At 43.2% G+C, this 16,611-nt stretch overlaps 2 protein-coding genes across 2 annotated transcripts in view; both read right to left on the bottom strand.

Annotated features, from left to right (window-relative positions):
• Positions 1–5,500: 5,500 nt before the first annotated feature.
• Positions 5,501–8,593, bottom strand: LOC138960902 (uncharacterized). Its single transcript, XM_070332535.1, has 3 exons — positions 8,422–8,593; positions 6,996–7,251; positions 5,501–5,767 (listed from the first exon to the last, which is right to left on the bottom strand). Exons 1-3 carry the CDS (start codon positions 8,582–8,584, stop codon positions 5,563–5,565), a joined length of 624 nt encoding a protein of 207 aa, XP_070188636.1. The 5' UTR covers positions 8,585–8,593; the 3' UTR covers positions 5,501–5,562.
• A 4,634-nt stretch (positions 8,594–13,227) lies between these two features.
• The window catches only part of LOC138962072 (uncharacterized), a 40,506-nt gene continuing 37,122 nt past the window's right edge, over positions 13,228–16,611 (bottom strand). Inside the window, exon 3 of the mRNA XM_070333781.1 lies at positions 13,228–15,697. Within this exon, the coding sequence (XP_070189882.1) occupies positions 13,981–15,697 (1,717 nt within the window). The 3' untranslated portion in view covers positions 13,228–13,980. The remainder of the gene's footprint in view (positions 15,698–16,611) is intronic.

Below are 16,611 nucleotides of genomic sequence, written 5' to 3'. Positions count from 1 at the left end.
AGAAAAAGAGCATTGTACGAGTTTATCTAGGCATCGGGGTTGTTGTTGCGACAACAATGATAATCTCTGGGGAGTGTAAGAGAGGATGTGCGCGTCATATGCGGCAATAGGCAGGACTAAATCCGGCCTTGTTTAATTCACATAAACTCCATACAGACTATAGAACTGCTGATCAAACTTTGGACCCGATTTTCTACTTATAACATGCAGTCTAGCTCGTGATGAAAAATAGTATTTTGACTTTCAAATTGTGTTTCATAGCAAAACCTTTCTTCTCTGGGACCTATAACTATTCAAAAATCAAATGTTGGTTAAAATCTGACGGATGATTCAGGAAATATGTTTACGTTAACAGAGAAATTGATCTTATTTTAGCCTACAAATACATTACGTCATTTAGCTATTTTCAGCCATAATGGAAAGACATGTCACAATAATTCAAATCGAAACACATCATTCTAAACAAACGCAAACTAAGACCGAATGTTTACAATAGTTGTCCTCGGAAACACAAATCTAAACTCGCAATGGCTCCACTTGTTAAACAGCCTGATGGGCTTCGATTTTGACAATTAATTCACTGTCCATTTGATGCTCAAAACAATAAGAACTAGAAATATTGTCATCCCGCGATATATTTACTTGTTAAACCCGGTTCGTGATGAATGAAAACTTAATTGTTTTGTTGGATGGGGAACTTTTTCAGAGTCAGGTGGCGGACACATTAGAGACTTAGGGGACACCAAATATGGGCTGTTAGGGTTACCGAAGCGTCCGGCCTCCAGGGGACACTTTTACATGGGGGACAGAATGGAGTGTTACACCGAAAAACAAAGCGTCGACAATCTACCAATCAATGTGTGATATATATCACTATAAGCAACCGGCGATACTTCAATCTAACACTAGTGCCAAGCCTTCAGTCGGCAGCGCGCTCTGGTGAGCTGCAGGAGTGTTTTAAAAAAATGCTCTGAAGAGCAGAAAAAGACAAGACTTCAAAACTTTCTGTGAGTATCTTGGGCTTTTATTACGCTGAAGTAAAACTTCCCAGTACTTTTGAACAGTCGATCTGGATGATTTGCTACACTGGTGCAAGGTCTTACAAACATAAAGAAGGCTTCTGGACAACTTTATGATACAAATGGCATGGGCATTGTGAGGGAATTAAAATGTAAACTTGTGAGCTCATTGGTCTAAAACATATGTAAGTATTGTGCAGCAAAGGGAAGCTACCCACGGGAAAATAATCATCGAATATCCTGTTATTAACCAATGAGCGCTGGTATGCATATTCGGTGCGAATACATGATATTGTCCCCAAGTGGATTAGCAGCTCGCAAACAAAGATTCGTCCAAATGATGGTTAAAAACAACCTGCAGCGGACAGAAGCTGAAAACTAAAGGCACATAATAGTTCAAACAATCATTCAACTGTATTTATTTGACCTTATTCCCCCCTCTGCTTCTTTACCTCTGTAAACTTGTAGGGGTAGTTATTTTTCGATAATGACCCAGCAACCAAACAAATAACGACCCAGCAACAGCCTGAATCCTCGATAGTGCAATGGGTTGAGAAGTTGTTCTGTTTCGGTACTACTTTTTGCGACTGAAAAGTTCCGAACGCTCTAACGTACGAAGTATACATCTCTGGAGCAAACAATACAAACATACCGCATTTAAATTAACAACTACAGGCCTGAACACATGAATCTTCATATAAAATCCATGAGTTCGGTTGTTTTCTGAATCTAGATTTGCCGTGCTCAAACGTTCATCACAAGCAATTTCCCGCAAGGCAAGTAACTCATACTTTGTCTAGCGACAAGAGTAGTTCCCCTTCTTTTCACTCAGTTTCCGACAACAGACTGCAATCCGACGGTCAGTTTTCAACAATATTTCATTTAATAAACAGATCACACGCAACCAAATGCACACATCTCATCAATTTAAACAACATAAAGCGGTTTCATACACTATTTTCCCCAGAAAACTGAACTTCATACAGTTTTTAACGTTGGAACACGGGTGCAAAAGTTCGTCTGCTAGTCCCATTTTACGAAAGAACATTATCCTAAGCGATACCAAAACATATACAGAACACACAATATCTGCCTTTGCCGCCACAGCAGAATAACAGCATATCTGTGTACTTGATTTTAGTCCAAAATAGGAAAACTGACAAGAAGTGTTAACAGAATGGAATGATTTGCACGGAACTATACAACCGCGCATTAATCGATCGCCTGCGCAGGTTGACTGGTTGAGTGAATAGGATTCAATCAAACTTTCGCAAAAAACCTCCTCTTTTCTTTGAATAACTGAAGAAAGGAGGAATAAAGAGGTTACACACCTCGTCTCAGTGATTATAAAAAATAATGGTCTCAGTTCGCGGTCATGAAAAAGCTCGCTAAAGCTCGCATTTTTCATGATCCGCCAACTTCGACCATTATTTTTAATAATCACTGAGACTCGGCGTGTAACCTCTACTTACACAGACTGTAGGAAGGGGCAAACAGTCTTGAACAATATTTTCCCCCAGGAAGCGACTCCACGAACACAGAAGACTCGAAGGTGAGTGACAGACCTTGTAGTCTTTCTGTGATAGTAGTAGTCCAGTAGACGATACCTTCCGCCTGTGGATAGACCAGAAGGTCGTGTTTCAGTCATAGAAATCTTAACTCAATCGATATATTTGCCTTTACTGCAGTAATGAAAAGCATTGGCCTTTGAAAAACGAGTCGCAGTTGTTTCCGTTGTTTTCCTCACTTTCTTGGTGGTGTTTGTGTGTGTTTTTGGAATTTGTTGTGTGTGGTGTTTTCTTGTAGGGCGGGGGGGGGGGGGGGGAGAGGAGGAGGGGCCACTTTGGTTCATGGACTTGTACTTATGGGTAAATCGCTTTCTGGTTAGCGGATCATTACCAGTTTCAAATGAAATATTTGTCTCGACTACTCTGTATCAGCTATTGAGAACTATACCTCAATCCATTACAGTGAAAACCATCATCCACAGAGGCAACTACCAAAAGATACAGCCTTGCTTACTGAGTGCTTTCCGAACGGGAACCCCAACGATTTCCGTCGTTATTTACGTTCTTTATGTGGTTGTTATGATAGTGATAGGGGTTGTAGTTGTTGAGTGTTTCTGCTAAGTGGTGTATGTCGCTGGGGTTGTTGTCGCTGTCGTCACTGCTGTATAGGGCATCATGTACTAATGGTATCCAATTTGCTTAGCCATGTTTGAACTTTTTATGTGTTCATTAATTTGTTTTGGTAGTGGTTTTTGATGGAGTAGTTAGAATCTTATTTCAGTCATCCGTTGTTATTGCTGCTGTTGATGTTTCCGTCGTGTTTCTGCTAAGTGCTGTTTGTCGCTGGTGTTGGATTATATATATAAAAATGAGGGTGTGTTAAGCTGGCTTGCTAGTGAATAAGCTGCCACGAACAAACTGGCAGTGGCTCTTACCAGGACTGGGGGCCGGGAAGTGGATGGGACCACTATCCTTAAGCAAATACACGATTAACACACACACACACACACACACACACACACACACACACACACACATGATCGCCCGCACAAAAACATCCACACATTTCAGTACATAAGTAAACATAAGTATTCATAAGTGAATCAGGTTTATTGCTTACGTCCAGCTAAAATATTGCAATGGCCGGTCACAAGTAAACAGTAAATGAAAATAGTTTGAAACAGTTTAAAGGTACAGTCCTTCCCTTCAAAACATATCTGGCTCACCATCTCAGATCTGACAAGCTTTTACAAAGACCATCCCTCCACTGACTTGGACCCATACCTTTCTTCTTCTTCTTGTCGATCACACGTCTATACTGTTAGACCGGACAGCGAGGGACACATACCTTTCTTCTTCTTCTTGTCGATCACACGTCTATACTGTTAGACCGGACAGCGAGGGACACATACCTTTCTTCTTCTTCTTGTCGATCACACGTCTATACTGTTAGACCGGACAGCGAGGGACACATACCTTTCTTCTTCTTCTTCTTGTCGATCACACGTCTATACTGTTAGACCGGACAGCGAGGGACACATACCTTTCTTCTTCTTCTTGTCGATCACACGTCTATACTGTTAGACCGGACAGCGAGGGACACATACCTTTCTTCTTCTTCTTGTCGATCACACGTCTATACTGTTAGACCGGACAGCGAGGGACACATACCTTTCTTCTTCTTCTTGTCGATCACTCGTCTATACTGTTAGACCGGACAGCGAGGGACACATACCTTTCTTCTTCTTCTTGTCGATCACACGTCTATACTGTTAGACCGGACAGCGAGGGACACATACCTTTCTTCTTCTTCTTGTCGATCACTCGTCTATACTGTTAGACCGGAAAGCGAGGGACACATACCTTTCTTCTTCTTCTTCTTGTCGATCACACGTCTATACTGTTTGACCGGACAGCGAGGGACACATACCTTTCTTCCTCTTCTTGTCGATCACACGTCTATACTGTTAGACCGGACAGCGAGGGACACATACCTTTCTTCCTCTTCTTCTTGTCGATCACACGTCTATACTGTTAGACCGGACAGCGAGGGACACATACCTTTCTTCTTCTTCTTGTCGATCACACGTCTATACTGTTAGACCGGACAGCGAGGGACACATACCTTTCTTCCTCTTCTTGTCGATCACACGTCTATACTGTTAGACCGGACAGCGAGGGACACATACCTTTCTTCTTCTTCTTGTCGATCACACGTCTATACTGTTAGACCGGACAGCGAGGGACACATACCTTTCTTCTTCTTCTTGTCGATCACACGTCTATACTGTTAGACCGGACAGCGAGGGACACATACCTTTCTTCTTCTTCTTGTCGATCACACGTCTATACTGTTTGACCGGACAGCGAGGGACACATACCTTTCTTCTTCTTCTTGTCGATCACACGTCTATACTGTTAGACCGGACACCGAGGGACACATACCAAAAATAGATAGCATGATGTCTTCGTGAGAAGAATTGGTCATTTTTTGTTGAATTAATTTAATTAAATCTTCTTTTTTTTTAAACACTTTGTATCTAGAAATTGGTCATACTGTTGAGTGTGGGTATGTGTTGAAATGGAGGTATGGCATTATCCCATGTAAAATCCTGGCCAGATCAGTCACAGTGAGCCGAATTGTTTCCACGGAAGTATTCTAAACGCTAACAGATGAGATTGCAGCAAATTTGAACATTGCGATCAAATTACAAAAACAGAAATTGCCAAGCTTGCATTGACCCTCTATCCACAAGCTGTACTCAATATAACATAACAGGGTTTTGAAAAGATGCAAGGGATTGGGCGAGAAAGGGAAGGTGGGGGGAGAGGGAAAGAGAGGGAGAGAGATCCTTGAAATAGTTTGGACGAAGTTTTTACATTAAGATGGAAAGAGATAGAGAGAGAGAGAGAGAGAGAGAGAGAGAGAGAGAGAGAGAGAGAGAGAGAGAGAGAGAGAGAGAGAGAGAGAGAGAGAGAGAGAGAGATGCACAATTTTCCGTAGCAAAACATATTCAGTCTGCAATCAGGTTGACTTAATTGCCGCAGTTGGCTTTCATGCTGGCGTTCACGGACAGACTGTCGAAGAAGACGTCACTGTCGACGCATATCCGCTTCACCGCGTCACTGGCCCAATCCGATGAGGATTCGGTAGAAGGGTCTGACGTCAGCAGGTCTATAAGGCTGAGGCTTTTGTCTTTCTTGCCGTCCCGTTTCAGCTCAACGTAGAATGCAGTTCGACTGGGAAAGAAAAGCATAAAAAGGATTGTTCAGTTTTTTTTATTTTATTATTTTCTGTTGTTTGATGTTGTTTCTTCTCTCGAGATTCCAGGGGGTCAAGCGAGACCAATTCAGCATCAGTCGTGATCTTTTGCTCTTGGCCTACTCTTTCAAAGCTATTCACTTTTACGGTGTATCTGAGTAAAATGTTGAATGTTCCTTTAAAACTCGAATTGTCTAACAGTCAATACTTTTAATCTTGTCAAAAGTCTTCATATTTTTCAACAAGTTCAAAATCTTTGGTCAGTAATAATACGGACAGAAAAAAGTGAGAATCATACACGTAAAAATCCACTCGTGCAAAAACACGAGTGTACGTGGGAGTTTCAGCCCATGAACGCAGAAAAAGAAGAAGAAGAAGAAGACACAAAAATATTTCTTATAAATAATGCATACGGTGCGCACTCATTCTACGTGATACGTAGTCAAGACAGAAAGTAAGTAAAATTCAGAAAGAAGGCCAAGGAACATTGCATAACACTGCACAGTGAAAACCCCGTGTTAACCCAATCAACCACCCCCTACGGAAAATATAACACTGTACAGCGAAAACCCCGTGTTAACCCAATCAACCACCCCCTACGGAAAATATAACACTGTACAGCGAAAACCCCGTGTTAACCCAATCAACCAGCCCCTAAAGAAAGTATAACACTGTACAGTGAAAACTCTGTGTTAACCCAATCAACCAGCCCCTAAAGAAAATATAACACTGTACAGTGAAAACCCCGTGTTAACCCAATCAACCACCTAAAGAAAGTATAACACTGCACAGTGAAAACCCCGTGTTAACCCAATCAACCAGCCCCTGAAGAAAATATAACACTGTACAGTGAAAACCCCGTGTTAACCCAATCAACCAGCCCCTAAAGAAAGTATAACACTGTACAGTGAAAACCCCGTGTTAACCCAATCAACCACCCCCTAAAGAAAATATAACACTGTACAATCCAAAGCCCGTGTAACAACCCCCCCCCCCCCCCTTTTCCCAAGAAGATAACATTGCAGGTATAGTGACCCCCCCCCCCCCCCCCACCCCATTTCAAGACCTTTCCTTTTCAAGATATCTGTTCATATCCTGTGTAAATGTACCTCCGTTTTACGACTCCCTCCTTGTTAAGACCTGATTATTTCAGATCCTTGTACTGTATCTTAAAATGGGGGTTAAGTCTGCCTTATATCCGCGTACCCCTTTTCAGCATCATTGGCCAGCAAATACACGTGTACCACGTATGAATAGACATCCCATTTACTCTCCAGACGACGTTCCTGCTGGTTGTAGTGCAGAGTGTGGTCGATGGACACACACTGCAGGACGCCCGACGCGCCTCTCACGTTGGCTGTGGTGGTCATCAAGTACCTTTTGCGTCTCAAGGCTTTCAGGCTCAGCATTACGCTGACGGTGTTAGGCTGCAGTTCCCTGGTCAGTGCAGTCACGTAAAATTCTGAAGAAAAGGAGGAGAACCCCTTGACTGTCAAAAGCATACATAGGTTACAAAAAATTTACACAAAAATCATAGTATGCAAAGTATGATAATGACATCCAAACTGAGAAAATGGTCTCCAGGGGAGGCGATCATCGTGCTGCAAGTCGAAAGGGCAATGTACAGCAGTTGTTTCCCTTGTCCCACTATTGATGTGTGTTTTATCGTGTATGGAAAAGTACGTATCTCATAGTTATACGTATTGTGGCAGTCAAGGGGCTTTAAGACGAGGGGGCGAGGACAGAATGGCGGAGGGTTCGGAAGAAGGAAAGAACCTGATAGAACAAAAACCGTTACTGACTTATAATAATAATAATAATAATAATAATAATAATAATAATAATAATAATAATAATAATAATAATAATAATAACGGGCATTTATAAAGCGCCTTATCAGAAGTTCAAAGCGCGTGACAACAATACATGTATACAAAATTCATACAATCACTGTCAGATTCAAACAACACATCATGCAGATCTCACATCCCCAGACTCTATACTAAGTAACTATCCGTAATGTTGTTGGAACAAGTGAGTTTTCAAATTGGACTTAAAAGATGAAATGGATGGAGAGTGACGTAATTGAAAGGGGAGTGAATTCCATAACTGAGGTCCATAATACGAAAACGTGCGGAAGCCATGAGCCTTTCTTCAGTTTCTTACAATGGTATGCATTATATTATGTTTATCTTGGAAATCCAAAACTGCCATGCGCACAGCTTTTGGAACCACAATTTAATTAAACCAATATTGTAAGAACCCTCCTCACATCTAAGACCCCCCCCCCCCCCACTCCGATTTGAGACACCCCTTCCACCCCCACCGCGATTTAAGGCCCCCCACCCCCCACCCCACCCCTCACTGACGACTCCCCCTCCGATTAAAAATTCCTTTGCAATTTGAGAACTACCTCACCCCGCCTCCTTTTAAGACGTTGCTTTTTTGTTCTAAACCTCTGTAATTTTACTTTCATGTTAAAACTACCTCCTTATTAAAACCTGATAATTCTCAGATTATCGGACGACAGAAAAGTGGAGTGGGGGGGGGGGGGTGTAACAAAACGGGAGAGGGGGAACGGTAATTAAAGTGGAGAGGGGGGGGGGGGTCATAGTCTCCACTGTGTACATACTCGTCGCCTTCCGGCGTGAAAGTCTGGAAAGGAAGTCGCCCATGGGCAGCGCCTGTCCGTTCAGCGGCTGACACTTGGACAGATCCGGGCCTGCACTAGCACTGGTCAGGAGCAGCACACCCACCAAGCCAGCAAGGAGTGACGTCACAAAGGCCCATGCCATGGTGATGACTGACCTGAAGTTTGGCATGAACAGTGAAAACTGTTGGCACGTGATATATAAGCGTCAGCATCAGTTCAGGCCCTGGTTGGCTGTTTTCCTGTCATAATCATGACAGCGTTGTCCTCATTCAAAGTCCACACTCTCCAGTAGAACCACCCTTGTAGGACGACCACCCCCCCCCCCCCCCCCCATTTAAGACTCCCCCACCCCGATTTAAGACGCCTCCCCCCCCCCCCCCCGCTCATTTTAGACACCCCCCCCCCCCCCTCGACGGGCGCAGTGGCGTGGTGGTAAGACGTCGGCCTCTTAATCGGGAGGTCGTGAGTTCGAATCTCAGATGGTGAGTCGAATTGTTGACACGGGAAGGACTTTGAATTCAAATTATTAGCACAGTTACGGATTAGTTTCGAGTAAATTATTTAAGGCGCGTCCAAATTACAGTACGGCGAATGTTCCTTTGACATTCTAAGGTCCAATTGGTAAGAAAACTATTCCAAAACGGCGTCTTATATATGTGACCCTCCACCGCGGATTGAGTCGCATGTCACCTCGCGCGGTTCTGCGCTAGGCTTGATATAAGTCCGGGGAGTGTCTGGTAACAGTGTGAGGCTCACCTTAGTCACAGGCTTATAACTCAACCAGTTTTCGCTCTTTTCTAAAACGGTTTTCACCATTGGATAGAGCATAAAAAACTCTTTAGGAAAATGAAAGTATATGAAAATCATGCAAAGGTGACATGCGACTCATTCCGTGGTGGAGGGTCACATATAAAGTATATTTACACAATTTCTGTCACTTGCATGCAGTGAAATGTGTCGTGTACCTACATTGACACACGGTGGTGACCGGACCGCCGACTTACGACTACTCGCTTACTTTACTAGCGAAAGATAGATACCTCAACATTGATTTTTTTTTTTTTTTTTTTTTTTTTTTTTTTTTTACCGGCTTGTGAATCACAATCACAAAAACAAGTTCATCTTATTTTAAATCATTTTCTGATTTCAAAAACATATAAATATGTTTTATTTAGATTAAAAGCAAGCTCTGAAAATTAAAAATATGAAAATTATGACTAAAATTAAATTTCCGAAATCGATTTGAAAATAATTTCATCTTATTCCTTGTCGGTTCCTGATTCCAAAAACATATAGAATTGATATGTTTGGATTAAAAACAAGCTCAGAAAGTTAAAAAGAATATAGATAAAGAAAAGCGTGCTATCCTGCTCAGCACAACCACTACCGCGTTATTCTGGCTTGTCAATTTCACTGCCTTTGCCACGAACGGTGGACTGACGATGCTACGAGTATACGGTCTTGCTGTAAAAATGCAGTGCGTTCAGTTTCATTCTGTTTGTTCAACAGCTTGACTAAATTTTGTATTTTCGCCTTACGCGACTTGTTTCTTTTTCTTTTTCTTTTTTTTAACATAAACACCATTACAGATGTTTATATATAGATATAGATATCAGCTCTCTTAACCATGCCGGGATTCAAACCTCAAACATTAAAGCTTGAAAGCCTACGTCCATCTCTGGACCGCTATTTCGCCCGTCGCCATAAGTTGCAAGTCAGACACTAGACATGATGTGATATTCCTTACCTTCGGACAACTTTCAACCGGATCCAGCAGGTAATGATCTGTTTTAAGCCTTTTAGTTTTATCTTACGCATTTATCCTGATCCGTAACTGTGTAAAAACTGCACATCTTTAAAACGTGTTCATAAGTATTTTTGGTTGTTATCGAACTTTGTGGTTTTGTGTGACGATTGCATCAAATATAAAAAAATAGAATAAAACAATTGCTTTGAACAAGCTGTTTACTGGAATTGTACTGCTGTCTTGAAGTTATATATGTTACAAAGGGGTACCCCCCCCCCCTCCCTCTTTAAAAAGAAAACTAACTTCATACAGAAGCTTCTGTCCCTTTTGTTGTTGTTGCTTTCTGTATGCTCAGCTTTCTTTTTCCTGTTTATTACATCTGCAAATAAGCGTCGAAAACTGCGAACCTGAAATAATTATGTCGAAATACCGCATTAATCAGCATTTGCGAAAATTCATTTATGCATCTAGGTATACGAATGAATGGTGACTGTTTGGTAAAAGTTTCGCGTAAATGCGTGTTCAGGAACGCATTTACCGTCGGCCACGATGGGTCATAACCTCAAAATGCAACGCATATGTTTAAACGTCAAGAAAGTGTACCAGATTATATAAGAAATGTGTAATGCACACCAGATTTTACTTCCATTTCCGTTCCACACACAAAAAGGTTGGTTTTAATCCCGTCTCACGATCACTGTGGTTTTGAGTCTAATTCAAAACGGTGAACAAAAGCGTGGTAGTACGTATTATTAAACACTGTGTGTACTACGAGTTGGAAGTAAACACGGCGGCTGATTGATTTTTTCCTCTCTCCCTCTTTCTTAAACATCTGCTAACATTGACGATCGCTGATCCGCTTGTGTCTCTTTTGACTGGCAGTAGATTATCGCTTTTGTCGTTTCTGTCGGTAAACATGGCTATAAAGAAACACACATTTATTTTATTGCATAATGATTTTCCAGGGTGCAAGGAAGTACAAAGATGTAGCTGTTATGACCGAATAATTAGTCACACACACGTCACAAAGGCGTGTAAATGAGAATGCAAATTGGTACTTTTATGCCGCCTGAATGGCGGGGTAAAAACGGTCAGAAACGTAAAAATCCACTCGTGCTAAAACCACGAGTGAACGTGGGAGTCTAAGCCAATGAACGAAGAAGAAGAAGAAGAAGGTACCTTCATGCCTGATTTGGGTACAAAATATCGACAGAATCTGGTCGCCCAGATATTACAAAATGTTCCACTCAATGCAGCAATTTGTCCAATGCTTAAAGAAACATAAGGCAACATCCTTAGAATGTTAAGGGGCTAATATACCTGATCTGTTCAATTATCATTGCTAAAGGTCAATTCTTCTTGTACGCAAAATTTAGTCAACTTCCTCCAAAACATGCACATCTTTGACTTGGGAACTTATTTGTCAGAGTTACTTTATTTTTGTTGACGAGTAAAGACTGAATGTGTTGTGTGTAAAGTCGATAAAAACGAGTCATGCAAATTACAAGATGTCAAATAACTCCATTACACATGTCGTATGCATAAAGAGCGCTTACTTCCCTTTGGTTATTTGATATATATCTTAACAACGCTCTGCCTCATTTCGTTTAAAATTACAAGATAGTTTGCAAGAGGATTTTCTCGAGTAATGTGACAGTCAAGAAAAACTGGAAGAGTTACTGACCTGAAACCTCCATGGTCCGACGAGCTGCGGACACAGTGGACACATCTTCGTCCTCTTCAAAGTGGGAAACAAATGCTTCTTGTTTTAACTTAAAGGCATATGTACGCGCTCCCGTGTTTACAAAGTGTAGTTTGCCCATAATCGATGTCAAACGCACCATAAGACCATGTAATGACGATTTGTCGCCATGCGCGGACCATATACATGCATTACAGCTTGTTTTAGAGTCTCAAAAACTTTGGATGTAAACAAAGACGCGGAGTTATTTCCCTTGCGTCAACGCTACCTCTGTTGGCAAATCTATAAATAGGACGATCCAGATCAAAATGAAAATTAACATATCTCAACATTGAAGGGGTCCTAGACCACAATATTTTGCAGGGAACTTAATTTAGCATGTCTCCAGCTGTTGGTAAAGCAATTAGCGTGTATAGTCATCGAGTACATATGGCTTTAACTGTATCTTTTGTTACGCTTTCATTGGCATCGGAACTGAAATCAGTTTTTCCCAATTTGTGGGTTAGTTAGTTGCTTGGTTGGTTCTTGCATCTTTGTTTGTCAATATGCTTTGTTGTTGTTGTTGTTGTTGTTGTTGTTGTTGTTGTTGTTGTAGGTATTTTTGTTCGTTTCTTAGATGGGTTTTTGTTGCCTCTATTTCTTTGCTATGAGCAAACCAGTTGCTGCGAATAAACAGCTGTCACTTTCACTGGTCTAGTATTGTGTACATCTGTGTATGGGTGTTTGCCTGTGTGTGAGTGAAGTCTAGGAATTGCCTTTGCTGCTGTGGTGTGGCAACGTCAGCAATCAACAAGTTACATGAAGCGATGTCAAAACAGCCCCCAAACTATTGTATCAACAATGAACCCCGAAATCAGTCGTCACCAAGAGTAGTAAGGATTGGTTAGCCAAAACCCGAAAAAACGGGATGGGTCGCTCTGTTCTCTGCGAAGCATGCAATGGCAAATCTTTTAATTTTTGGATTAGGGAAGTAACAAAGAATATAATGCAATGATTTTTAAAATATATTATGAACATTTAGATTTTAATTAGAATTGTTAGAATTTTCATAAACATTCATTAATTAATTTGTAAGCTTTTGAGCTGAAATTCAATCTCATAGTTCGGAATGGGTCAGAGATTGTTTGACTCAAACTTCAATCAATTCGATTGAAAAATGAGATCGTCACAGATCTCTCTCTCTCTCTCTGTCTCTCTCTCTGGCTCTCTCTCTGGCTCTCTCTCTCTCTCTCTCTCTCTCTCTCTCTCTCTCTCTCTCTCTCTCTCTCTCTCTCTCTCTCTCTCTCTCTCTCTCTCTCTCTCTCTCTCTCTCTCTCTCTTCCTTATTTTTTTAGCAAGCAGCTCATTTTCAGAATATTGTGTATTTCGTTCCATGCATTAACAAACAGAACATTCATATGAAGACAGGGGACGTTTCTACACGATACATAGATCAATCTGCTCAAGTCTGTTTGTCATCTCATAATGCAGTCATTTCCACAATATTACACTCTTACGCTTCAATGACGTCGCTCACCACTATACCACACACTCAGCAGAACAAAGTACAGGCAGATGTTTCTTTTTTTCTGGAAGACAAAAACCACATGCATTAGGCACCGCGATGGGTGGAGGTGGGGAGAGGGGGGGGTGATAAAGAGCAGTTCTGTCTGAAAATGCCATCTTCTTAGGCTGAAGAGCTCACATCTTACCTTCAGCCTTAATTTAACCGATGTTGAGTGCCTGTGACAAAAAGGAAAAATGCAAACTGACTGTATGATACGTAACAGACTGTTCCGTCAAGCTCTGTGTTTTACCAATCAGAAGCATGTACACTTATTGCCGATACAATACTCTGTCCGCCATACTGTTCTCACAAGCTTTTATTCACATTCGGCTACTATACGGATAGGACGTCAGCCGGGCTTCTGCCAAAATTCAGACACACATACACACACGCACAAACACACACGGTTCTTCCTCCCTCTTTAACTATAGTCACTTTGTCTTTGTTATAAATCAAAATACTTTCACAGTGTTGAACTTATAAATAAAACACTAACACTTACAACCACAACAACCATAAAGTTAATGTATCGCTGAGCCATTGTCAATCCTGATCAAGGGAGATCAGCGTGGGAAAGTCTTCCAGCTTCTCTTTCAGATGCTCTCCCTTGATGAAGGGTTCGTACGGTTCGTAAACTTCCGCCGAGGCCGCGGCGCGTGGCTTGCTCGGAGTTCTGTCCCTTTTCCCCGGTCGTACAGGGGAGGTAAATCTTTTACTCTGCGACCGGCTGTTCCGATCCCCTCCCCCTGCAGCACTCTGAACCTGAAGAGGGTAGGAGTTGGGGTAGGGGTGCTGTGGGGGGCGGTGGGAGGTGTGGGGGTGGATCGTGGACATCGTCTTCCCGCGGTGCAAACCAAGAGAGTTGGAGGTTCGATTCTCAGCGAACCTCGGCCTGTTATGGCGCTCAGGAGAAGCTTTTGACGCCGACACGCTCCAACTCTCCTCACATGGCGTGTCGGCTAACCGGGGCAGGAACAGGTGCAGTTCTGTGTGAGCGTCAGCAGGCGCTGGGCCGAACGGTAGGGTCACTTTCCTGGGGTCCAGCCCACTGTCCACGCTGAGGGAGTCCACCTCCCAGGCCCCCCAGCCGTTGCTCAGATCGTGGATGTCAGTAAGTTCTCCTGGGGGTGAGGCAGCGAAGCTGTTGTTGAGAGTGGGTCCCTTTTTGCTGGCCAGTGAAAGCCGTTTAGAGTTGTTGCTGTTAGCGTTTGTGTTGCCGTGTTTGCTTTTCCTGCTGGGTGTTTTGCTGTAATGGTGGTGGTAGTGGTGCCTGTACTTGGAATGAGGGGCTGAGGAGAGGAAGTCGTTGTGTTCCACATATGTCACATCTTCGTCTCGCTCCCCCACCCCTGCCCCTCCTCCCGTCCCCCGCTCTCCTCCCCCCACTCCATCCTCATCATCCCCATCCACAATTCCAGGAACCGTCGGCAAGCGGATCGCATCGGAAGATGACGTCACCCTGGCGGCAGCGCAGACGTTGCAGCTATCGGTGTGATGCGAGTCGCTGTCAGAGTCTGTTGACACAATCTGCAGCTTCTCCACGACTGCCACCAGTCTCTTGAAGGTCGGGGACTTGCTTCTCCTGTGGAAGCCATACTTGGAGGGCTGAAGAGTTCTCTGGCCTTGCTGCTGGTCCTTCGGCGGCTTCTGAACTCTGTGCATCAACTCAGAAGCTCGGACTTTTCCGGACTCCGAGAGAAACTTGATGGGGATTTCCAGCTTCTTGCCATTACTGCTACTGCCCCCACCCCCTCCGCCGCTTCGCACCATCTCCTGCCCAGCACCACCACTTCCACTACCCCCTCCTCCAGCTCCTCCTGTGCCGATGTGGAAGCTGTACGATCGGTCGAAGGAGGGTAACGATGTTCTGATCACAGCAGGAGAGCTTCCAGCGCGCTCGAAACGCGGGAGATAGTTGGAAGCGCCAACTTGGCTGATCCCTGAGCGTCCATCAAACACAGGCAGAGAGGCTGTTACGCTCTGCGAGCCGTGCCCTCCGTTATAGAAAGAAAACCCGCTGCGGGAAGTGTCGACGCTGCTCCCTGTGCTGTAGCGGTCGTGGTAGTCGTTGTCCACGTGACGAAAAACCCGGTGGCTGTCGTCGATGCTGTTGCAGGCGGTGACGATGGTGGTGGTGGAGATCGAGATGGCGGTGGCAGTGGGGTTGCTGCTGAAGGTCAGGCTGACGGCCGGGCTGCAGTCAGCGGGGACAACTCTGTCTGTCGAGCGCGTGACCAAAGGACGTGAGTGAGACCGGATCCTGGAAAACAATGTCAGAGTGTTGTCAAAAATACAGCGTTGTGCTCATCAACGATAATTATGCTGGCACGCTTCACACAATCACACCCTTATACGCTCAATTATGTTACAGTCAGTTCAGTTCCTTAGCCAAGAAAGGATTGATGAGGGGAGTAGTAGAAGAGAAACATGTGATGAAACAGGTGTCACTGCCTTCAATATACGTTCAGGTAAGAAAACTTTGATGTCCGTTTTCAGGTACACAAAGATGGAAACTTGACTACCAGGACTCAAGGGGACAAAATTCAGGGAAACAATTAAAATGCAGCATCATACACGTATGCAGGAATCAAATCAACATTTGCATAAAGGTATGAATCTATCAGAGTCTTGCACTGCTCAACGCCATCACTCTCAAGTACGCTATGCGAAACGAAAAAGGTATCTCCCTATAGACTCTTGAGGAGCTAATAAAACTACCCTCGACGAACTGCAGTAATGAAAATATGTCTTCATCGAGAGTTGTCATTTGTATTGCTGTTCAGCTGACTGCATTACATCAGGTACGTTTCTTGAACAGAGGTTTTGTTGGCCTGTTTAGGCCACTTACAGTGTAGTGCAATGATTTTAAACACGATTGGCATTTAAACACAGCTTTAGCGACGACATGCGTGTAAAACAAACTGTATTTTTCACAAGAACTTCAACTCAGTTAAACCAGAGTTAAGTACATGGTTAACTTGTGATCAGGCACATTCGATAAATCGATCGGTGTTTCGTTTTAAAGACAAGTAGGCGAGCAGGAAGGCGGGGTCCTCCACGAATTCTGCTACAAAAAAGACAGTAAATCTCTCTGTCTCTGTCTCTGTCTCTGTCTGTCTGTCTGTCTGTCTGTCTTTCTCTTCTTTCTATTTTTTTAATTTTTAATTTTATTTT

Source organism: Littorina saxatilis, linkage group LG3 (assembly GCF_037325665.1).
Source record: "Littorina saxatilis isolate snail1 linkage group LG3, US_GU_Lsax_2.0, whole genome shotgun sequence".
NCBI lineage: Eukaryota > Metazoa > Mollusca > Gastropoda > Littorinimorpha > Littorinidae > Littorina > Littorina saxatilis.
This window is presented reverse-complemented; position numbering and strand designations above follow the sequence as displayed.

Bases quoted from the DNA above. Each gene is read 5' to 3' on its own strand.
- LOC138960902 (XM_070332535.1), bottom strand. From the start codon at position 8,584: ATGGCATGGGCCTTTGTGACGTCACTCCTTGCTGGCTTGGTGGGTGTG. The intron at 7,252-8,421 runs GTATGTACACAG...CCTTTTCTTCAG, and splicing joins TTCACGCCGGAAGGCGACGA to AATTTTACGTGACTGCACTG. The intron at 5,768-6,995 runs GTACGCGGATAT...TTTCTTTCCCAG, and splicing joins GCCAATGATGCTGAAAAGGG to TCGAACTGCATTCTACGTTG.